Consider the following 26,957-nt stretch of genomic DNA (forward strand, 5'->3'; position numbering starts at 1 on the left):
GCACATATTAATTAAATGAATAAATTTAATAAGGATTATAATTCTTTGACATTTAAATGTATTATATTAAAACTGTTATATTTTTGGTGGTATATTAGGATTTTTAATAAAATAGGTTTCAGATTTTTAGGTAATTTTAAAAGTTTTAAATTTATTAAAATAAAAATGTAATTTTCTCTGGGATTTTTTAAATACCATTCGTTTTCGGAGCGGTGGTGAGGCCTTCCAAGGTTTCGACAGAGACAAGGACCTTCTGGGAGATTACGACCAGAAGTACTTTAGAAAAAATCATGTACCGAGCACTTGAATCAGAATGAGAATTCTCACCTAATATATTGACGGGGCATTGTACGCTCAGAGATCACTTTAGAAGGCTAGGCCTAGAAAATGAAGGTATTTGCATATTTTACGGGCAGAAGGAGTAGGCTTTAAATTTAATTTACATTCAATTCGATTAAAAATGAATTTCAAAAATTTTTTTCCGAATTTTTATCAATTTTATTGAAAAATGAGATGAGTTTTCAATATTTGGTGTCGAATTAAGTGTACCAAACCTGAATAGTTTTTTAAGGCAACACTTGAAATTTCATTCTATAAGCTGAAGGTAATAAAATTTAATTTCTACCCATTACAATATTAAAAAAAAACTTATTGAATGAATTTCAATAAAAATTAAATAAAATTTCTTTCTTAAATACCGTCCCATTCTCCCACATAGAAATTTAGGTCAATTGGCTATTCTTTCTCATACTTATTATTAATTTCATATCATCAACATGATTAAAAAAAAATATTGACAGATGTAAATGGCTTTCTAATTTTTTTTTCTCAAATTGATTTTATCATTCATTCTTATTGGTCAAAGAAATTTCAATGAAAATTGATAACCTTCTTTAAATGTTATATTCAAAATAAAACTTAAAATATAAATGCGTTTATCATGTTAAATGTTAACATCACCGCCACCACATAATGAAAAGAAATACACATGTTACGCCGGATTAAAATAGGATCAAATTTTATACATTAAAAAAACAAATTTATTTGAAAAATAGATAGCCCATATAAGTAGCTAACGAACAATCAAATAAAACCAAAGATACATGCATACAAAAAAACAAAAACAAGAACAATAAAAACGGAAAGATGAAAATTAATTTTTTTTTTTGTAATAAAATTAAATGTTCACGAAAAACCTCTCTGGGCCATTTTAACAATATTATAAAAAGAAAAGTATACCAAAAAAAAAAACCTCAATAATGTTTTCAATATTATTTGTGTTTTGGGGGAAACAAACACAAGAGAAAAAAATTATAACAATAAACAGACAAAACATACACCTGCACCTACAATACATATCTCAATTTTCAAAAAATATATGCAAACATTTTTATGTATAACAAAATAATTTGTATAAATTTTTTTATATTGGAAAATGTTTACACAAAATTTTTTTTTTATTTAAATTGGGTTCCTATTCACAATTTAATTTCCGCAATAAATATTTCTCGTTTTATATTTTATTCGAATAATATTTTAAATATAAATACTTATATATAAAATTGGATACAAATAAAATAATGTAATATATAACAATATATTGTTATCTTGTATACATATTGTATAGATAAATGTGTGTATAACAGAAATTTTTAGTTTATTGAAACGTGAGAGCAAATTGATTGAAGTAAAAATATTTTTTACATTTTCTTTTTGAAATTCAGAAGAATTTAAATATATTCATAAAATACGGAAATGGTTTCAAATTTTCTTGTTGAATTTTAAGGACTCAATATAATAGGATGATAAATCCAGAGTAAATTTTATAATGAATGTTCAAACAAACCTTGAAATGTAGATAATCGAGAACCTTGAATAATAAAGCTAATTTTTATTGATTTTTTTTAGAAATTTTCCTATTAGAAAATAATTATAACAGATTTCTCTTTTTAAAATTTGCAACAAAACTTATCATTCTAAACTGTTCTACAATTCAAAAGATTGATATTTCAGGAAAAATTTGTGAAACGGCTCAATTCAGTTTTATTATAGAATTGTTTAGCTTAAAATAATTATTAAAGTATTATTTAAAGCTATAAAATTTTGTGTTATATTGTGCATAATAAACTGTTATATTATGCATATACGGATATAATCACCATTTAAAAACATTAATACACATAATAAATTACCAAAATATTTTCATAATTACAAAAAAAGTAAAACCAACAAACAACTTTAAATAATTAACAAAACTTTATAACTTTTTAACAAGATCAAAGAATGTTTCTTAAATTGTTAGAATAAAATTCTGAATTGAATTCATTTCGAATGAATTATTATGCCAGTTATTGTGAATAAAATTTCCTTTTAAAATTTTTTTTACAATAAAAGTGTTGTTAATGAAGTAAGGTTTGTGTTTGTTAAAATTTACAAAAACAAAGAAAAAACAAAAAACAAAAAATTTTGTTTTTGACATTTTGTTTTACCCTTTTGAATTTTTAAAATAAATATACACAGTTTGTAGAAAAATGTGTATAATGTTATAACTCCCGTTTCAAATACACATATGAAATATTTAAGCTCATTTAAAATGTGCTATGAAACGCATAATATTATGCGTATAAAAGACAGCGTATTTCAATATGTTCTGATGCAGTTATGTGGAAAGATATTTTATATGAAAAAATTTTTGAGAGAAGTAGTTAGGAGCGTATAGCAGTTTTTTAATCGGTATATTTGCAGCTCATTCATAGTTGAGAACAGAAATTAGGAATTTCGAAATTATATTTGTTCCCAGTTACATTAAAAATTATACTCAAAATCTCTCTTCATAGTGTTAGGATGTTTATTCAACTATTGAATTGAATATGAATTCTCCATTACTCTCTATTCTGGTGTATAAATATCAAGTAAAATGAGCGCATATTCGATGTACTTAAAAAAATTAATCGTTTACGTAAAAATAATGAAAATGACATCTATATTTGGAAAGCAGAAGTTTGATGCTATAATATATGTAGTATCATTTTATAATTTATTCACTGTTTTGTTCCTTTCTCTCTCTTTGAATTGATATAAATAAAAATTTGAGAAAAAATATAAACAGTACCGTAATAGCACGCGTATATTTTGAGCGTTTGCAAAGAATTTACTTCTCATCTCATATCTCTTGTTTTTCTAACAAATGAATTTTATTTTTAAAGGAGAGAGAATGTAAGGAGCATAAAAAAAGTAATGGGCTCAACGCTCAATGCTCAACAAAAAAAAAATTAATTTTTAATTCATAATATTACGATAATTTTCATATTATTTTCACAGTATAACAATATGCATCTTAAATTATTTTTTCAATTGAATAACCATATATTAATATAATCGTAATAATAATATCGAATTGAAGTATATCGTAAACAGATTCATTTACTTTTTTTTTTTTTTGGAACGTTCATATACGATGTTATAAATATCTTAGAGGTTCAATATTTATTTTGTTGTTATCTGTTCTTGTTATGGGATTTTTTTTTTTAACGTTTCATATACACTTAATTCACTTCAATTCCCTTGAATAACTCAAGGTTAAAATGGTTTCAAATTATATATATTTGTATGTATATATGCATTAAAAAGAAAGAAGAAGAATCTACTAAAAAAAAAAAAGTATGTATATTTCAAATAATCCTTATAATATAACAAAAGTAACAAGGAATATGAGAGTAAGAAATGTGAAAGAGAACTAAAAGTAAAAACAAAAAACAAAATGATAAAATAAAATAAAAGAAAATAAATGAAAAATATATATATATACGTTAACATCTTGAAATATTATATAATTCTCCATTTTACTTTTTGTCAGCCATTTTGGGTTTTTTATGTCTTCATTTACTTATATACTGTTATAAATACAATGCTTCTTAAGTTCATCTATCTTTTTTTTTTTTTCTTTCAAATTGAACATCATTATTGTAACAATAGTCCTCTAGGGTATTTCTTTTATTTTCACAAACCATCTCTCCCTATCCCTGACTCTCTCTCTCTCTCTCTCTCTCATTCACTTTTTTTCCTCTATTGCTCAATTTTTTGTTGTATTTTCTCGCTATTCTCAAAATAAAAATGTATAGTTAGCTAGGTAGAAAACAAAAATACCTACGTATAATTTTTAAAATTATTTCATTTTTATAACATATTTTTAGGCTATGGTGGGAAGTAGAGCATATAATAATATTAATATAATATTATAATCAACATTTTCCTCTAAAACTCTAAATTTCCAAGTAGCTATATAAAAATGTAATTTATTTTTTTTTGTTTTTTTTTTTTTTCTGAATTTTCTGAAGAAATTTTCATAGAGTATTAAATGAATTAACAGGAATATATTTTTTGTATATAACTGTATATAATATTTACAAATTGTATATGTATTTAGGTTAGGTTTGCCTTAATTTTTAATTTCGTATTTGTTATTTGAGCAGTTAGTAGTAGTGATATGATGATGAGAAGCAATAAAACAATTTGTTTTATGTGCAAAAACCCAACTTGTATAAAATTTTATTTTTTTTGTTCTCTTTTCTTTTGTGTAATAAATTTTCTTATTGTCAATTCTAATTTTTATTGTCACACGTTTCAAAATAAAAATATATTCATTATTCATTAGAATCTGTTTGAATGAATCATTATCACTTTGACTCTCATATATATATATAGTTGTTATATTATATAAAAGTAGTAATATATATAGAAAATTCGTATATATATTTGTGATTAGGATGAAAAATAAGGATTATATCATTTGACATTTTTAATTATAGTTACATTTTATATTTGTATATATGTATGTATTATATATTATTATACTTGAATGTCTCAGGTACATACTATAAATTATCTTAAATTTAAATTAAATTATAAGTAAAGAATAAATGTATTAAATTATATATTATGTACAATATTAAATAATTAATGGAATTTTTTCATTATCATTATTAATTTATATATACGAGTATATTGTGGTCCCGAATTTATCCAAAAGAATGTACTAAAATTCTGATAATGTACACGAGTATTGTATAAATTTTTGATAATATTTGCAAAAGTACCTAGATACAATGTAAAAAATTTTCATATTAAATTTTATAATAATTTGAAGAAAAAAAAAATGACATGAGAGTAAAAAATTTACAATCCATTGAGTAAAAAATTAAAGAGTAAATTTCCTATTTCTCTTACAATTTATGTAAGAGAAAATTTAGTTCATAAAAATTGAATTTATGAACAAATTTTACTCCATACAGCCGTAATGTTATACACCGTAAATAATTAAAATCACTTTTGCTGAACAAATTTTACTTTCATTTCTTGACTGAGCTTATACTTGAATTTTTTTATTACTCCCAATTAATTTATGCTCTAATCGAGTGAACTGAAAATATCCTACCGAATTTTTAGCAAAATTTTTAATTCGAAAGCAAAAATTATTTGATTTAACTTAAAATTCATATATTTTTTTTTACAGTGTATAACATAAAATTTAAATATTTTCATAATTTTTATATTAAAATGAGTTGAAGAATTTTAATAAAATTTCAACATATTTTATTCTTGCAATATTAATATTAGCAATTAAATTTTGATGAAGGATTTTAATATACCATTTGTTATTGTATAACTGGAATGCAATATCCTAGATTAATTTGTAGAAATATAAAAGAAAATTTCGCAAAAATAAATGTAATTAAAAAAATTTATTGTAAAAATTTATACCCATGTATAAATTTAATTGATTGTGGTTTTGAAATTTAATTTATTAATGAATTCAAGAAAATTTTTGATTTATTTAAAATTCTTCAACTTTACTTAAGCTGTATAACAAAAATTTTTCTCAATTTTGAATATTTAAATTGTGCTTTAATTATAAAATGGATAGAAAAGATCCATTTTTTACATCCAAATTTTACAATGCACTATCAATAATTTCTTACAAGCAATTTGACTAATGCATTTCACATATTATTATAGAAAAGGGTCTAATGTACAAACTGCTACTATTGTCATTATATAAAAAAAAATTCTTGTATTTTTGGTTAAGGTAAAAATTAAAAAATTACCATTATTGCCATTATGTTTCAACTTTTTAAATTTATTATGAGTACAACAAGGTATTCTTCCCTTTTTCCAGAACATTGAATTGAAAATTTTCTTTTCTTACCCTCATATGATTCTTAAATATTATGGAACTCACACGCATATAACAAATAAAAATTCTTTATTGAAATTACACGTGTGGTTATGTAAAAATGTAAATAGTCAATTTTAATAAAAAACAAAAAAAAAAAAATGGAACTAGACAAAATGGATCCTTTCACATCTTTATTTAAAAATGTTTTTTTAAACATTATGTAAGGTAAAAAGTGTGTGAATAAAAATTACACAGAGAGAAAAAAAAATAAAATTGTAGAAAATTTTTCAAATGTAAATTTTTCTTTTTCACTTACTTATGTTGGTTTTATATGCAAATTTTTATATTTTTTTTTTTTTTTGAATTTTTCACCTTTGGCTCAACCCAAATTTGTTACATTTTCTTTTTAGTAAATGTACAAAAAAGGCATTTAAAAAAACAAATTGACGCATTCACTTTCATTTTTTTTTCTATTTCGTGGCAATGTTATGGTAAACAGTTTTCCCATTTCAATTCCAATTCCGTAAAAAAGAGCAAAACTAGTAGGTTAATAGAAAAATTTGGGATGTTCTGCAAAAATTTCAGAATATTTTAAAATTCTTTAAAATTTACTTAAATAGATTTTGAGTTACACAAAATTGATTTTTAAATAATATGTCTTAAATGTTAAGTATAGAAAGAGGACAGTTGTCAATAAGTAAATGAACTGATAAATTACTCAGCAACTTCAATTCAATGGAAAATCAATTCAGAATCGATTATAAAACTATTAAATTCGCAGGAATTTAAGATGATAATGATTAAATCGGCACCATATTTTTAATTGAAGAATTATTTTTAAAATTTTTTAATAATTTAAATAGGATTTGTTATTAGACTCATTAAAAAACCACATAGTCTTTTTCCAAATTCTCACAACGTATGTAAATCTTATATTAAATTGAAATCTAGTTCTAGATATTTAATTCTATATTCGAAAATTTAACATGAAAATTTTTATAAAATTATTTGAAATCATATAATTTGAGTCTACTATTTTAGCTGTAAATGGTACGATACGTTTCAATAATTTATTGGTATTTTGCTCATATACATAACTCATGAAATAATCACATAGTTTAAGGAACTATAAAAAAAAGCAATACTCCAAACTTAAACCAAGATATTATTAAAACTGTACCGCTTCTTTAAATCAAAAAAAAAAACCCCTATTTCCAATTAACAATTAAAATCTTTTGAACAACATATTTTGTATAAAATTTGCATTATCATTGCTAAAATATATTTGATTTACTCAAATATGTGTATGTGTGTACACAAAAATCCAATTACTATTCAAAAGGATTTTCTCGAAAAACTGCTTTTCAAAAATTGATTTCAAAATCCCAATTTTATTGAAGTACGAAGGACGACATGCTTTTTCACTTATATGACTATACAAGTTAGTTCTTGTCAGTATCCTAAAAATTCCCCAAATATCTAACAAAAGCAAATAATAAGTGTTATACTTAAAATGAGCATAAGGAAACTAAAAGCAGAATAAAATATAGACTACTAATATACTCTTAACACATACAAAATTTACATTTTATGCGATACAAAATGAACAATTTGTCAATGTCATTGTTAATTTTTGGTTCATTTTCGTTTTAACTATAAAAAGACAAGATGTGAATGAAAAAATTTTCACATTTATTACATACACGCATGCATACGCATTGAAAAGAGAGAGAAAAAAAAATTTAAATAATATATTGACAATTTTATTTTATGCTATAGTATAAAATGTAGATGTTTGTATGTGCATATTTTGCAAAAATTTTCCATATATTTTATTCAAAATAAGGACATTTTTTTCCTTTTGACATTTTTCTTTTTCTATTTTGTATTTCAAATTAACAATTTTTTTATTTTATTCTAAAGGTAAGAAAAAATTCATACCTACATCCTAAATCTACATTACTAGATATAAAATAAGAATTTTGATTGAGTACCTAATATTATTTCATCTTATAAGGATTAAACCCTATAATTTTTAATAAAATAAATTGGGTGTATTATTATGTAAGTTTGTATGGTTGTTTATATGTAAGAATTCTAAAGAAATCTAAATTTATAATGTTCAATTTGAATTATAATTTTATATTTTGACTAAAAATATTTTTATTTATGCATTATGTAAGATTAAAGGTATAAGAATAAAATTAATGATGTCACATATGTAAGATGAACTCTATACTTTTTACCATCATATTAAAATTTTTTTAATTTTATTAATAAACAGCCCTGTGTACCTTTTGTACTCTTCAATTTTCTAGTAATCTAAAAATAAATATAATAAAATTTTGAAAAATATTTGAATAGCTGTTGAGAATTAAATTTATTAAAAATATTTAAATAATTTTAATTAAATGATTTCTAAATTTAATGTTTTACAAAATTTTTGGAATTTATTGATCAATCGGATTCGAATAATTTCAGTTTAATATAAGAATTTTATTATCGAGAATAATTTTCATTCAATGTTGGCAGAAATCTTATAATTTTTGGCTCAATGTTATGAAATTTGAGCCTAATTATTCCTATTTAAGTCAATCTTATGAAATTTGAGCCAAATAAAATTATTGGCTCAATCTTATGAAATTTGAGTCAAATGAAATGATCAACTCCATGTTATAAAATTTAAGCCAAATAAAATGATAAGTTCAATCTTATGAAATTTGAGCCAATAAAAATGATTAGCTCAATCTTGTAAAATTTGAGCCAAATAAAATGATTAGCTCAATGTTAAAAAAAATTGAGCCAATTAAAAATTATTAGGTCAATCTTACGAAATTTGTGGCAAATAAATTGATTGGCTCAACCTTATGAAATTTGAGCCAAACACCATCATAAGCTCAATCTTTATGGAATTTTATTTGGCTCAAATTTCATAAAATTGAGCAAATTATTTTATGAAAACTGAGCCAAATAAATTGATTAGCCAAGTTCAAAGATAAGCTCAATCTTTTAAAAATTGGGCAAAATAAAAATGATTAGGTCAATCTTACGAAATTTGAGCCAAAAAAAGAATTGGTTCAATATTTTGGAATTTGAGCCAATTTAAATGAAAAGCTCAATCTTTGCGGCATTTTATTCGGCTCAAATTTTATAAAATTGAGGAAATTATTTTATGAAATTTGATCCAAACAAAATGATAAGTTCAATCTTTTAAAAATTGGGCAAAATAAAAATGATTAGGTCAATCTTACGAAATTTGAGCCAAAAAAAGGATTGGTTCAATATTTTGGAATTTGAGCCAAATTAAATGTAAAGCTAAAACTTTGTGGCATTTTATTTGGCTCAAATTTCATAAAATTGAGCAAATTTTTTTATAAAATTTGAGCTAAATAAGATGATTATCTCAATCTTATGAAATTTGAGCCAATCGAACAATTTGCTGAATTTTATGAAATATTGAGCCAAATACCATTATTTTCAAAATTGTTTAATTGCACTCTTTTATAGTTTGGGATCTATTCCTTCTTATTTTTTATTTGTCCTGTAATAAAAATTATTTTTGTTATATTCATTTGGAGTATAACCTACAATATAATGTTCAAGCTCAATTGAATTCAATTATTTTTTCAAAATTATTTTAAAATTTATAATAATAAAATTAAATTCAATTGCTAAGATATTTAAAATTAATTGAATTTTTGTTTTAAAATAATTAAAAGAAAAACAACTTGTTTACGAGTATTAAGAAGTTTTTTTTATTATTTTTATTATTATACCAGATCAATTTCATTTCTTATCCAGTTTATAAATAAATTTACATTTAGAAATGAAAAAATTTTGGAAAATTCTTTGAATTACAAAAATAATAGCAATTTTTCTTATATTTATTATTGTTTTTCCAAATCATATGAATTATTTACAAAAAAGAAAATTTATTCATATAGGTGGGCATACTTGAGACAATAAAAAATAAAATCGAAAATATTTTTTTTATTTATTTTTAAATATTCATGAATTAGACAAAAAAAAAAAAACAATACATTAAGAAAAGATGTAAAAGAAAAATACAAGTAAGAGACCCTGTTCCTGTATAAAGAATTTTAAATTCTAAATTGTTTATTAAATATTTTCTTTGGATTTAATATAAATAAATAAAAATTTTTTAATAAATATTTCATATTCGACTTTTTAAAAAAAAAATTTATTTTACATGAATAATATTGTTGTATGGTTAGTGTAGAAACAGGAATACTGAAATAATTGACATTTCCTTTCCTCAATTTATTCCTAATTTCTTGTGTCTTTATGAATATTTTTAATATAATGATGAGCCTATATATTGATGATATAATGATGAGCCCGGTAAGGAATATGTGGTGAGCGTAGTGCAATAATTTGAGTTGAAAGGAGAGAAAAATTTCTGTTTAAATTTCAAAAGCAGTATTTCACTCACAGTTTTTGTTTAGTAATAATTGCATTGTTTAATAAAATTTTATTAAAATTCATAAATTGCAAGAAATTTTAGATATTAATTTTAAATCTGTTTCATATTTAAGTGTATCTAGAATCAATAGTAACTGTCAGTGTTGGTTTAAATTGTCTTGTCTTCAGTATGATCTTAGATGTAATTCTCGTAAAAATCGGTCTAACCGAACTTGAGATATTGATCTGCACAGGCAGAATGACAAACAAACAGACAGGCAGCCAGACAGACAAATTGATCAGCATTTCTTTAAAAATATTTTATTTACGCTTCCCTAGCATGGTGACATTACATAACCTCTCCTGTAGTAATATTCGTATAAATGACAGCAAAATATTTTTTTTTTTTGGAAAAAAAGAAAAACCAAATCTTCAGAAAAAATAATAAGAAAGTTCTCTTTTTGTGTTAAAACTTTTTTGTTTTGTAGAATAAGGATAATAATAAGTAGTCAGCACAGGACAATTTTATTAAAAAACAAAGAAACTGTAATATTTTTACATAATCAGATTATTTTTGCCTTTTTCATTCTCAAAAAATTTTTTTTTTACTATTCTATTATTTTGTAAAATAGAAAATTTAAAACTTTTTCTTTTCTCTACTTGAATTGTATAAATATACAAGTTTTAATCTCGAATTCTTCCTAATAATTCCATATATATACATATATATATATATATGTATATATATCTAAAGGAAATATACAAATAAGAATAACTTAATTCCCTATTACCGTATTACATAATATTTTGTTTTTAAATTGAATTCTTTTGTTTCTACTATTCTTTAATTTGCATATATTTAGGGGCAGCAATTTTTTCTTATTTTCTCTTGTCGAGTTGATTTTCTTTTATATTTTGTTATACATATTATTAAAAGAATTACTCTCTGGCTTAAGATGTAATTTAATTGAAAATATTATTAAAAATTTAATTAAGTGAGAATTAATAAAAAAAAAATTTATTAATATATTAATATGAATAGAGATCGGGTTTAAGTGTGAAGTGCATATTCTTATTCTATTAAGCGGAAATTTAAATATTTGATTCTTTTCCGAAATATTTTAAATTAGTGAGGTCTATTCTTTATTCTTAATATTCGTTAATATTAATTTTATTATTATTAATTAAGTAATAACGATATTTTCCTGATATTTAAATGTAAATCAATTAAATAAGAAAGTATAGGATGATTATTACCTATAATGTGAGAGCTGTAATTTAAATTCCAAAATATTTTGGCCATATTATTGCTAAAATATCAAATATTTGTGAATTAGTTCAATTTATTTATTGATTTGAGGCTTAATTTGAATATGATTTAAATGTAGGGTAAGGCAATTCAATCTTTGGCAACTTCCTTATTAATTTGAATTTTGTGAATTACTTTTCGAGAGCTCTTGTCCCGTAATACTTAAATTTTATAAGGAAACTCGAAAATTTTTTTAACTACTTCCTGTACATATTTGCCTTTAATTTTACACGTTCCTATTCAATATACATATTTTTATATTGGCAGCAATATGTGGTCATTAAATGTCTTTAGATTCTAAATTTGTAATTTCTAATATTCCATAGAACATAGAACATTAAAGAAAATATTAAAATAAATTATCAATTTTTAAAAATGGCTGTTAAACGAAGAATATTAAAAAAAAATGAAAAATTATAGGGCTTTAAAAATAAATTATGTCACTTTCAGTGTATTATAAGAAAGCATATGTGAAATTTCAAATTAATTTCGAATTTATATGTTTTTTATTTTCATGTTTTTTGCAAATTCTCTTTCTTGAACATCAATTTTTTGGTCATATAGAATAGGAAAATTTTTTTGCTTTAATTTATTATGAATATTTTATATGTACAGCATATTTTTATGTATACTAGATGTCTAAGACTGATTGGAGTTCCTCAAATGTTAGACCGAATTAAACAAGGAATTATATTTTATATTTTCCTTTTCGTGATTCTCCTTCTTAAGTAAATTTCCATACTCCCTCGAAAAAGAAATTTTTTTCGAATTTTGACCTTATGTACCTCAACTATCTCGCAAAGGAAAAAAGTATCCCATCTAAATGATCTGTTGCTTGAAAATTTTTCATGGAACCTAAAATGAAATTAACAACATGGACTCTACCGGTTATATTTAACAAATTATAACACAATATCATATAGAAGGATATTTTCCGGCAAAATCAACTTTGAGAGCCAATAATGAGGGAAGAGAAAGCAAAAAACAGAAAATGTCTCATAATATTTTTTGTTGGTCTTAATCTATTCTTACATCCTATTGAGGAAATGCCCTCGAATCTCGGACACACTTTTTATTATCACAAATATATTAATTTTTAGGCATATAAATCAATGTCTAAAACACAAAACAATATTTATCTTAAATTATATACGTATATAATATAAAAATCTATAAATTTCGATTTTATTTCTAAAAATTATAAATATTATGAGAATATTAAAACCCATACACACAAACACATATATACATATATATGTATGCATAATATATAAGAGCAGGAGATTATTAAATCTCAATCCATTCATATGTAATTTATATATACATAATTTATAAGATTGGATACAAAAATATGGCCATTTTATGCATTTGTGTATACGAGTATAACAATTTATTTTAATATTATCCTATCTACGAGAGTTGTTACATATATGAGGGCATCATCGTTGTCGATGAAATATAAAATAACATAAAAATAAATATATCTCAATAATAATGATTTTTATGAGATCCGTTTTTTATTTTTTTCCGATTATTATATTTTTTTCGGCTCTTGAAAATTACATTTTTTTCTCATTCATTTTCCTCAAAAACAAAAAAAAAGAAAACTTTCACGCTCATAATATACATTAGTTCGTAAACCAATGTAGTGTGCGTGTGTATGAGAATCGTGTGTGTCTGAATATCCTTTTATAATATAAAAAAAAAATTGAAATTTTTTTTTTCCTTGATATCCGAAGATGATGTAATAAAAAGCAAAAAATTTGAAATTCAAAAACCAAAACCAAAAACACAAGGCAGTATGAACACATAATGCTTATCATACGATAAAATATAAGAGAGGAAAAGCGATCAAAATCGAAAGTAATAAATCAAAACCAGGATTTTATTACATAAATTATATATAATTTTATATTATATGCTTATATATATGTAATTGGTTTGTGTATTGACTAAGCATGTATAGGTGTTATCAAAGTTCCCAATAGAAAACTGAATATTTTTCATGTGAAAAGTCTTTTCCAACTCATCATATGGAATATTAGATTTTTTCTTAAGAAAAGATTTTGATGATCGGATATAATATTATATATTTAGAATTCGTTGAATTATATATAATGGAAATGTTAAGGACACGTATTAAAATTCAAGTATTATACGGTTATATACATGTGTATATGTGCACATATGTAAGTTCAAATCAATTTTCATTTTTGTTTTTCAGTTTTCTGGACGTTTTAGCTGAGATTTTCTTTTAAGATATCACTTGAGTAGAATTCAATTTTATTTTAAGACTATAATCAAAATAATATGTTAAAAATGAAAACTAGCGGTATATAAAAGGAAGAAGATTATTAATAAAAATCCTTATAAAATGAAAATCTATTGTCTTTATATTAGTTTAATAATCGAATCTAAATGATATTTTTTTTATACTTATATATAAGATTTATATATTAAATTAAATGATTCCTTATTTATTTAATATAAATGTGTTATATTATATGAATATAAGATGAATAATGAATGATTTTATTAATAATTTTGGTTTTCACAAGAATTACTAAAAATTACAATAAAATTTTATTGAAATTACTATAAAATTGCAATATTTTGCTCAAAAATTGAGCAATGAGCCAAAAGAAAATTGAATTTTCTTAAAGAAAAAACATGTAATAATTCTAAATATATGCTTTCAATACAAGTTTTAAATTTGTTGAGCGGATATCAATAAATAAGAAATATTGGTGGAGAATATAGAGAATTCATAGCTCATAAATGAGCAAAATACGCTCAATAATTAAAAAAAGAACTAAAAACAATAAATTAATGTAAATTTTGATAGCAATTTGGATGGCATAAAGTGAATCACTACTAAGAGCTAAAAATTTACAATTTTTTAATTATGTTGTTAGCATTATTTAAAAGTAAAGCTTGTTGTATTTAAACGACACGATTGCGTTAAACTATTATACGATCAAATCTTTTTGCGGTCCGATATGTGTAGCCAAATCAATTTCTAAGCAAATTATTAATTCTGAAATTTAAATTAAAAGATTTTTAATAATTTAAAATAAAATGTATAACAGGATATCTTTAAATTATACCCATTTTAACGTTGAGAAATTGTTTTGGTACTCAATTCTTCCAAAAGGCCTAGCCTTACCAGTATCTATACTCTTTTTAATATATTTTCAATTTGCAATTAATTTTAAAATTGAAATTTATGCTTCCGATATTTGAATAACATTTTGAAAACACCATACTGCAATGAATATTAAAGAATGCTGCAATTTAATTAAATGCAAATGGTATTGAGCACAAATTTAAAATCTACCAGAATTACAAAATATTTCAGACTATAAAATTAGCCTTAAAGTTACCGGTTACCTAATTTTTTTTTTTTAATTTAAATAAAAAATAAATAGAAATATTAAAAAAAATTATTATTATTGTTGTTTTTTAAGTCAGTCATCCTTTTTATTATAATTATTCAAAATATCTAGTACAAAAAAATATTTATGAAAGTAACATATGCCAACAATAATGAATGTCTTTTTATACTAACATGACATTTAAGGACTAAAGAGAAAAATTTCCATATATAGACCCATACAAAACAAACTATTAATAATAATAACAAATCATAATAATAAAAATAATAATAATAATATCCTGCATTCTAAAAGAAGAAATAAAAAAAAAAAAACTGTTGGTACACTTAATTTAAGGATAAAAAAAAATTTTCTATTTTTTTATAATTTAGAAAAAATTTTATAAGTGTTGCGTATAATTTTCTTTTTTATTTTATTTTTCTATTTTGTCCCAAAACACATGTTATTTATTTTAGATACTAGTATATATGTGGACGACAGGAAATTTTAACGTTGTATAACAGAAAAGAAAATAGCAGCAAAAATAAAAATATGAAATTCAAGGTTCCATATTTTATAAATATATATATAATAAGTCGTCCTTGTTAAATGTGGTGGATAAAAAAAAAAAAAACATATAATAATAATTTTTGTTTTCGCTTTTGTATATAAGCTCTTACAATAATAATTGTACCACATTTTCCATGTCTCTCATATATATACGAGTATAAATATGGTGCTCAAAATAGTACCATCATGCCAAATGCTAAACAAGGAAAAAAAATAGTAAAACAAGAAATTAAATCAAATAAATTAAATAGAAAAAAAAAAATTTTTGCTTTAGAATAAAATCTAAAAAAATAAAATGATAGAATGAGTCTAAGAAATAAATTCTGTTATACGCACCTATAAAATATAATTGTTTACGAAACGGAATTTTTCAAAAAGAATTCTTGTAGGTCAGTGTTGAATAACCTTTTTTTGCTTTGAATTAAGCAAATTGAAATATGTAATTGAATGGCCATGCAAATGAAAGGAGTCAAATTGGAAGGAAAAAATATATGACGAATGAAATGTTAGTTTACGAATGAGATTTCGGGGGAAAGCATTTCAGTTGATAAAAGCAAATATTTTATATTACAATTCATCAGTCGAGCAATTGTTTCACATTAATATTTTTGTTAAAAGCTTTGAATTCTATTTTATATGATTTTTGTACGACGAGGTCGAAACTATGCAGTGAAATTGAAAATTTTCAATAACACTTTAACTAGAGTATAAAATGTGTTATATTCGAAACTGTTAAATACCAAATCCTGAATGGACTAGACACTAGTAAACTCAAATACAAATCTATAAATTTTGAATTTACTTTTTAATTGAAAAAAAATTGTAAAAAACAAAATTTCATTTCAAATTCAGATAACGCAATTATAGGGTAATACAGACCAGTAGGATTATTCGGCCCCCCCATTTCTACATTCAACCAATTTAAAAATATAAAATTTTTGCCCTTCAAAGTTTAAGTTTCTTGACAATATTTTGTAATTTTATCAAACATTTATGCCAATGTTTACTTTGATCTTTCGATTAAGATTGAATGATCCTTTTAAGGGTATGTCATGGTTTGATTTACCATTAGTGTTTTAGGTGAAGAAATTATTGTGCCAATCAGATTTTGTGTGCTCCAACAACACAAAATTGTTCTCACTATTTGGTACATCTACATAAATTAAAACCCTATTATGACATAAATGGTATATGTTGAACAAAATTATATTGATTTACATTTACAACACAAGTAACATACATATAAACAAACATGCTATAACTATATATTATAATGGTATGTGTGTCTCCTCGTGTTTGTGATTTTTACTCATGCATAACAGCTAACTGTTTTTTCCTTTTCTCTTTCGTTTTGTATTGTTCTCATTTTTATTGTTTTTTTTTTGTTTTTGTCATCATAATAAAAGACATAAGAAAAGACCGAGAGCCGGAACATAAATTATTAACTATAAACACACACGTCACACACACATGTAATTGTGTGACGGAGCCAAAAGTCTAACCATGTAGAACAAAATCATAAAAATAAAAAAATTATAGAGATATTATAGAGTGTGTGTATCATAGGGTTAGGTCGGTCTCATTGAATAATTTGTTGTTGTTATTGCGTTTTTTTTTAATCGTATGCGGAGCGAATGATTGTGTGTGCAGGCTGTGAGCTATTATTTTTGTTGCTATTGTTTTTTTCTCTTTTGTGTTTAGTTTAATTTGTTTGGATTTTTATATAAGAAAACCAAAATATTTAAAATTGTTGTTTTTCTTATTATATATTTTTGGTTAAATATATTGATCGTTGTTGTTATTGTTGCTGTTATTGCAATATTGTTGTTGTTACTGTTGTGGCTCATGTTTTACTTTTGTTGTGCCTTTACAAAAATTTCTCTTTACTTAACCATTTAATTTTATATTTTATGTTATGTACATGGGGTAACCTTTTTCATTTTTTTCTTTAGACCTTTTTCACTTTTTGTTTTTTTTCATGTTCGGTTTTCATTTTGTTTCATTACAACGAAAAAAAATAAAATCGTGTTATAAAAAATTGAAAACAGGATGGTTTGCATTTTGTCAGAAAATCAGAAAATGTGAAAAAATGAAAAACGCAACAAAAACAATAAAAGTATGAGAAATTTGAAATGAACGAAATTTGTTCAAGTAAAAAATCTTATGTCACAGAGAAGAGGAGGAATTAAGAAGCAAGAAAAGGAAAAAATAAGGCGAAAAATATGAACAAAAAAGAAAAATGAAAGAGGAAGAAGGAGGATGAAAAATCTTTTCATTTTTATTATGTTGCGTTCAATTTCCGTACGCCGCATTATAATTCCGTTATAAACAAATTTTGCGTAATCATCTGGACTGAAAAAAATAACATTTTTTTTTTCTTTTATTTATTAAAATGTAGCAGTAATTTTTCCGTCGTAAAGAAAGAAAAAAAAATTGTAAGTAATAAGAGAAAAAATAAAAAAAAAAGAGAAGTTGAATAAAATTTATCAAGATGGAGAAAATAACTAAAAAAAGAGAAAATGTTATGAATTTCACGAACCGTTTATGTTTGGATTTTGAAATTTTATTCTTCGTAATGATTTGGGAGAGGAAAAAACAGCAAAATTAGAGAGTAATTGATTTTGATAATGAAATTGAATAAGAGTGAGTAGAATTTGTGACACAACAATCACCAGAATTTGAGAGAATTTGAAAATTTTAATCTGATGAAATATCCGGTGTACTTGAGTAAATATTTTATATTTCATTTAAAATAATACAATTAATGGCCACCGGTAGTTTTAAATTGTGCCCAAAATTAAAATATCCCTTTCAAATTTAAATTTCTTATTAAAATCAACAGTTTAATTGTCATTCGAAATTACCGTTATGACATTCAAAATGTCAAAATTGATTATTTTCCTGCCATTCGCTTTTTAAATTTTTCGCGTAGTTTTTCGTGCAGTTTTACAAATAGTAAACCGCGTTTATGATTTCAATTATAATTATCATAGACTGACCAGGCAAACTGAAGAATTCAAGCAATTATTAATTGATTAGAAAATTTTGTATGAAATTCAAGATTTTACAAGAAGTCAAATCGAATTCTTCTCGAATTTTCTTTAGAAATTATTTAAAGAGATGCTTATTAAGAAAATGAATAATTGGATTCTCATAAAACTTGAGTGATTTTTATTAAAAATTATTTAATCCGTTTAAAAAGAAATTAAAAATTAAAAAAATAAAGGAAAAAAATTTAATTTGAACACTTAATCATTTCTTAATTTCATTTTTTTTTCAAAAGATACAATTAAATCATCAAAAATTATTTTTAATTTAAAATTAATTTTCTCTAAAAATACACTCATGCAAAACAACATGTAATTTGGCTAAAATTCTATCTTATTAAAAAAAATACTGAAGACCTCCTCTTTTATTTTTTTCTCCATATTTATGGCCTACTAAAAACCAAAAATTTTTAAGTCATTAAATTTTTTTTCTTGCTTTGCCCCGTATTCAGTATTATTTTTTGCTTAGATTTTCATTTTTAAACAATTTTTTGATAGTCACAGTGTAAAGGAAAAAAAAATGAATATTTTCTAACCTCGATCCTTTAAGGATAATAAAAAAAACAAAATGCCAAAATAAAGCAAAAAATAAAAATTTCTTTTATAAGCCCAAAATGTAACTGCATGGTGGCTTTTCTCATCCTATTGCACAATAGTTAATTCTAGCGATCGTTAATATTAGATTTTTTTTTTGTATACGCGCACGTTCATAGCAACACTAGAAAGAAAAGAAAAAGTAAATTGGAAAATTTTGATTTCATTAACTTTGGCCTATATATGTTATATTTAATGATTTCATATGGGTCGAGGAAATGTGGATGCATGAAAATATTAGAATTTTTGTTAGTTTTCAAATGGTAGTTTTAGTTTTTTTTCTTTATAGTTTATTGCAGACAGAGTATGAGAAAAATAATTTATGTACTTTGACATTTTAGGGAGGAAAACACAGGAGATAGGGGCTATACAAAAACAAAATATTATGAAATCAAGGATTTTTGTTCTGTTTTCCATAAAAGGATATTATTTTATGCCATATTATGACAAGTAAAGAAAAATAAACTTGAATGGACAGAGTGGCGTGTATTTGAATTTTGTCAATAATGATGAGTAGTAGAAAAAAAAAAAAAAATTGGTTATTTAGTCATTTTTTTTTTGTGTTTGTGTGGTTGCCTTGGCATCATGGAAAAAAAGAAATTAATTTTTTCCTCTTTCTTGTTTTTCTTCTTTGGTTGCTTATTACGTAACGAGAATTTTTTTTTTGGTATTTTGGTCAAAAATAAATTCTAATATTGCATTGAAATTTTCTTATTTTTCTACTATTTTATTTTTTCTGTTTTTATTACATTCTAGTTCTAGCTAAGGTTAAAGTTATATTTTTAGACATTGATTATAATTTTGTTGGTTAAATAATTTTTTTTTTTTTTTACATTTTATCTAGAAATTACGTAACATTTACATTATTACCAACCATAACATTTAAATTATTTTCCGAATTATATTAAAAATTTTTCATGAAATATTCGTAATTATCATGAGCTTATACTTAAAGAGAGAGAGAGAAAAGAGAGTATGGAAATTAAAGAGAAATTAAAATGGAAATATTTTAACAGGCGGGTATTTAACTGTTCTGCTACCATTATATTAAACTGTTATATAGTAGTTTTGCCAATCTGTTCATATTTAAAGTTAAAACTTTAAAAGTGAGAAAATGAAATATTAAAGAGACAGAATGAAAATTTTATTAGAGGCTAGCCTACAATTTAACTGTTTCATATTATAATGAGAGATTAATGAATATTAATTCTCATTATTATATATTAGAAAACTGTTAGTAAGTAGTGTTATGAGTTAATAATCAGTATTTATTATTCTGTTAATTAGTATTGTTACAATATAAAGCTGTTGTAGAAGTATAAAACGAATTAAGATCAAAAATTTTGTTTAGATTAATAAAATTAGATGGCTATAAATAAGAAACGATAAGAAAAAATTTCAAGGTAATTTTCATGTTTAAATGGAAATGGAATGTAATTTTAATTTACATACCGAAATTTAAGATTGCAATAAGAAATTTCTCAATTTTAATATACTCAAATATTAAACCCTATTCAGAACATTTTTAAATCCTTGCAATTTGAAGAATAAAGGACAATTTTATTTCGTATAATAATTTATTCGCCATTAAAATATTACTGATGTGGAAATTTTTTAAAGAGCGAATTTTTTTTTAAGGACGAAAACAAACTTGGTAATATTTAATCGTTCAATAGAAAAATAAAGTATTGTGACATTATTTTTAAGGATATTCGAAAAAAAAAAAATCCTCGTTTCTGTCAATTTGGTTATTTTTCCTATAATTTAATAATATTTCAATCAATTTGCGAAACAAAAAATTTTGCTTCATTTGATTTTTTGATTTTTTTTTTTGATATTTTATAGTCGTTTAAAATGAATGGTTTTCTCGAGTCCCTAAACATGAACATATTTTTGGTTGCCTTCTTTTATGCAATAATTTTATTTTTCATTTTTTCTTTTTTTTCAGAAAATTTTAAATTTTCTCAAGACGATCAAGGTTAATCATGTGGAACAAAAAAAAATAAAAGAATTTGAACAAAATAAACCATGTTTTTTGGGCAAAAAAAAAATTTTTTTTTTCTTTTGAAATGGAAATTACATGGTTTAATGGTCTTTTTTTTTTTTAAAGGGGTTTCTAAAACATTTTTCCTTTTCATTTCATTTTACAAATTACTCTGGTTTTTTTTCCATTTTAGAAAATTTAAATTTTTATTTACATTTGATATAAAATTTATAATGAAATTACTTGAAATAATCTTAAAAATAAATAGATTCATAATTTAAAATAATGATCCGAAATTATATAATGTTCACGGTTCTTTGATTAATATTTGCCCAATATAATTTAATATGTGAAAATATTGGATATGGAGGAGCGGATGAAAAAGAATATTACAAATTACATATGCTAACTTAAATTTAAATTTAGGAAACTGGTTTACTACTATGAGAAGTTTGTCTGAGAAATCATATAGAAATTTCGGTTGAGTAGGATTAGAACTCTGTTCTCATTTCAAATCCAATATTATGCTCAATATTAGTTTAATCTAGCGTTACTAAGTAATTACAAAAAAAATTTATTCGCTATTTTTCAGCCCTTTTCCGATTTAAAAATTCAAAACTTATTTTATAAAAAATTTTTTGAATATTTAATTTTGCATTAAATTTTGTACTAAAAATTTTCATATGAATTATGTTTTAGTACTAAAATTTCTATGCAATTATATAAAATTTTTATTGAAATTTTGTATTATGCATGATCAATTTTGTATGGAATTGTACAATAAGTTTTGTTCTAAAATATTTATCCAAGTTAAGTACTAAAATTTCCATTTGTACTAAATTTTAGTACTAAAAACATTATATGTACTAAATCCTTCTGGTTAAAGTTTTATGTATACTAAGTCATCTTGCGTACTAAATCTTATCACCTTCATATTAAATATTCATAAGTACAAAAACCTATAGTACTAAAAATTTCATGTTTATTAAAACCTCACAGTAAACGTTTCATTTGTATTAAAACTTCATGTGTACTAGATCTTCATGTGTTCTAAATCTTCATGTTTGTTAAGTGTTCATTAGTACTTCTAACATTTCCATGTCTTCCAATTAATTTAAGTACTAAAATTTTCATATATCTTAAATTTAATCACAATATATTAAGAAATAATTAAATTCTCTTATAAATTTTTTATTTTTTAATCTTGTATAACAATTTAAATTGAATAATTGCGGAGTTGAGAAACAAAAGACAAAGTATGATTTTCTGAAACATTAGAGATTTTGTTTCCATTATTTTCCAATTCATACAAAAGACGAAATTCTTTGTTTTGTTCCACAGTATATGCACATTTAGGTACATCAAATATTTACTCACACGTATACAAATATTCTTTTCTTTTCTCTTCTTTTCTAAGTATAAAGGTAATGTTCAATCATTCATAATAACAAAAATTTCTCAAAAATTATCTTTTATTTTTTTTTTGTAGTTAAAGTGAAATATAAAAGAAAAGAAAAGAAAATTCCCATTTTTTTTTTATTCTTTTTTTTCTCATGAAAAATCAATTTGTTGTAAAGAAAACAGAAGAAAGAGAAGAAAAAAATTTAGAAACAAAAAAATGAAAATTTACTTTTCGCGTTGTGTTGATTTTCCGTTTATTGCATTTTTCATTTTATGCTTTCTTTAGTATGACTTCGTTCATTTTTTTTTTTTATTTTAAACAAAAGAATAAAACGAAAAGAAAATTTTTCCTTTTTCTCATTAAAAAAAAAGAGAAAAAAAAGAACAACAATAATAATAACAAGAAACGAGGTTGTGATGAACGTGTAAAATATAACAGTGCGCCCGTAAATATGCATTCATTTTAGTGTGTAGTTAAAATATGGTTATATGGCAAGCATAAAGAAAATGTTATGCAAGTTTTAAAGAATGAAAAAAAAAATTTTTCACTCTTGTTCATGATTCCATATTTTTCCCGTGTATTTGAAAACTTGAAATTTTTCTGTATTTTTCTTGTAAAATTTTTTTTGTGTTCATAATTTTTTTTCCCTGTTCTCTTGTTTTTATTTACTTTTCCTGTCATTTCGCATGAAATATAAAACATACAAAGCAAATGTGTGTGTACCTTGTTAATTTCCACTTTTTATTATATATGAGTATTTTACACATTTTTTTTTATAATTACGTAAAAAATACATTTTTATATAATAATAATAATTGGAATAATGTCCTTTTAATTGAGATATTAAAAATAATAATTATCAAAGGTAAAAATTATAAAATTGTTGTGTGTGTCTTTAAAATGTAAAATAAATTATGATTGTGAGTTCTTGTTCATAAATTAATGTTGATAATGAGTGTTTGTCATTTTGGATGTAAAGAACATTTTATTATTGGCGTAGGTATAAGTATATAAAGTAATTGCATAAAAAAGAAGAATACGGTAGCTTAAAAAGTTTTTAACAATAATTCAGTTAATTGTGATCGTGATATATGGTGTTTATTATGATAATAACGCTTACGATAGCAAAAGTCGTCATTCCGTCAGAGCGGAAGATTCACAGAGTAAAAGAATTTCTAAGACAGACTCAAATCATGTTTGGATTATAATTTATTATTACGGGATCGGGTTCCAAAATGTAAACAGTTCTAAATAGATTAATTTAGTTTTTTAATTTTTAAAATAAATTAATTGCAAGTTGATTTAAATTAATTTTTCGCAAATATTGCGGAATTCAATCGAAACAAACCGAATTTTGTCGAATCAAAAACTGAACGAACTGAATCGAAGATAATCGAACAAAAACGAACCGAAACGAACTTAACCGAAAGGAATCGAACCAAATTGAAACGAAATGAAACAAAGTGAACTGAATAAAAACAAATCTAAATTTGTTTTTCACAAATATTTCCGAACTGTATTATAAACGAATTTTATTGAGCTGAACCGAACCAAATTAAAATAAACTGTTAAAACCGAAACGAACTGAATCGAAGATAATCGAACAAAAAACGAACCGAAACGAACTGAACCGAACTGAATCGAGACGAATCGAACTTAAACGAATGGAATTGAACTGAACCGATCCGTACTGAGTAGAATATTAAAGACTATTTAATGTACATTATTACTCTTTAACGTTTCTTTAACCAATATAATCCAGAATACATACATCACACTTATTGAATAATTTAAATTCATACACGAGAATTAAAAATGCTTAGACGTGCGTGAAAATTTATGCATAATATTTTTTTTTTTTTCTAAATTTTCAAAATTGAAACTTTTTTATAATAAATAATTTTCTACTTTATTATTAATTTAACGATAAAATATACAATAACATTCATCTTGTATAACAGTTATAAATGGTTTTTCATGTTTTAATATATTACAAATAATATTGCAGTTACACTCATATATGTAAGCATAAGAATTTAAAATTAACATACATTTTACATGAATTTATGAATACGGGCACGGAAGAGAATGAAATTTTCAAAAAGAATTTTAAATTTTCTGTATAATAAAACTATAAAAATGTTTTCCCCTTTTGCAACATAGTAAAAAATTTACAATTATGTAAAAATGTTAATTATAGTTAAATGAAATTATCGAGTTGAAAAAAAAATTTGTATTAAAGTTTTATTAGTTTGTGTTTGAAATTCTTTGTGCATTGAAATTTGTGCAGTTTTTCTTTCCTTTGCTGTGATTTTCTGCAAGAAGAGGCAGAAATATTTACGATACAATTGTATATGTAAAGAATTAGCAATATTTTATGAATTTATGTCTAAATACAAAATTTATTTTCATGATAAATTATTTGATTTAATAAAATTTTTTATTTTATTTTTATTTTCAGGTAAGAATTTTTAAATTTTTCTACATTAGAATCATAAATTCGTACAAATATCAAGGTATGTTGACGATATTTTATTAAATGAGAAATATTAAATTTTATAAAAAAAAAATGAAATTAATTTTTTTTTTTAAATTTATTAAAAATCTATTGTTAATATGAGCAACTATTGGTCAATTTAAGCTAGTAAAAGCGAGGAATGGCGACTTCAATACTGCCATTCATCATTTATCTATAAGAGGTCGATCGGTATCCATGTACGAAACATTCTTTCTGGATAGATCAATTCAAATATCTTTGAATAAATACAACAGAGCATCCAGCTATGCTCCCGGGAGCTTCTATAATCAATCGAATCGGTACTCCGTCTAAAAAGATTTTCTTTCTCTATATCAGGCCATGGCAATTGCAAAGCACATATTGTACATCTTTTTCCATACCAATATCTTAATGTCCATGTTTCAGAATAAGTAGTACAACAAAGTATTGAGATTCTTTAATGTTAGCAAATCTTGCATTCTTACGTCTTCTCACTTTGTTTACAGAGACTTTGCGAAAGAAATTTTTTTCAATTTAAATATTTTTATTAAAAACATTCAATAAAATTATTAAATTTCTGAAATGTTATTAAAGAATAAATTTAATTTTTGGTTTTTTAAAATTTTCTTCTTTACCCACTCTTAAAATATTAAAGATAAGAAATAGTACATGTGAAAAATATTTTCATTTATACAAAATTTTTTTTTTTATTGATTCAAAAATAAAAAATTTAAAATTTAATTTTCTATGCCAGAAAAAGTTTTTTTTTTTTATTATGTAAGGCATGTGCCAAAATTACGAAAGCAGAATAAAGTAGAATTTTTTTTTTTTTTGAGCATTTAATTATGCCGGAAGCTTAGAAAACCATTTTTGTCAGTCTTAAATAAAAACCATTTAAAATAAATTTGTTTGATATAGAGAAAAATATTTTATAAAAAAAAAAAAATAAAATAAAAAAAATAAATTCGGCAATAATTTTTAAACATATTTAAAATTTATTTTATTTTTACAACACATTCTTATTTTTCCATTTGCTTGGCTGAAAAAAAAAACTATTGTATTAAATTCAATTTTTAAATTTTTTTCTTTCAAATAAAATTACAATAGGCTATAAAAAGGATACAAAGGATATTTGATAATTTCTCAGTTTCTCAGAATTATAAAATACCGAATAATATTTAAAATAAAAGAAGAACATAACCTCCAAAAATTTTTTACTTAAACTAATTATTCCTCAAGAATCTAGTCTAGATTATTAATTTGGATTTTTCATAATTTCCTAATTTTAAAATAAAATTTAAATTATCAATAATGCCGAAACGAATTGAAAACAACCGAATCGGATTAAAGCGAACTAAACCGAATCAAAACTGAATTGAACCGAATGCTATTACTAGAGCTCGAACAATATTACTCATAATTCTCAAAATAGTGCTATATTAATTCATTCAATAACATTTTGTGTTGAAATTATAAGACTTTTTGAAAAATATTTTTTTCAAATTGAGTTTAACAATTTATGGGACATACTTTGTTCCCCATATAATATAGACAATATATAGGAAAATATAAAAATAATTTTA

At 23.1% G+C, this 26,957-nt stretch overlaps 1 protein-coding gene across 3 annotated transcripts in view; it reads left to right on the forward strand.

Annotated features, from left to right (window-relative positions):
- Positions 1-25,791, forward strand: part of LOC129607644 (protein qua-1-like) — a 70,911-nt gene extending 45,120 nt beyond the window's left edge. For all 3 annotated transcript variants that reach the window (XM_055518778.1, XM_055518777.1, XM_055518779.1), the window contains exon 3: positions 25,339-25,791. In XM_055518778.1, coding sequence (XP_055374753.1) covers positions 25,339-25,352 — 14 coding nt within the window. In that variant the 3' untranslated portion in view covers positions 25,353-25,791. The remainder of the gene's footprint in view (positions 1-25,338) is intronic.
- The last annotated feature ends 1,166 nt before the right edge of the window (positions 25,792-26,957 follow it).

This window comes from Condylostylus longicornis, unplaced genomic scaffold (assembly GCF_029603195.1).
Source record: "Condylostylus longicornis isolate FDR11 unplaced genomic scaffold, ASM2960319v2 ptg000028l, whole genome shotgun sequence".
Lineage (NCBI taxonomy): Eukaryota > Metazoa > Arthropoda > Insecta > Diptera > Dolichopodidae > Condylostylus > Condylostylus longicornis.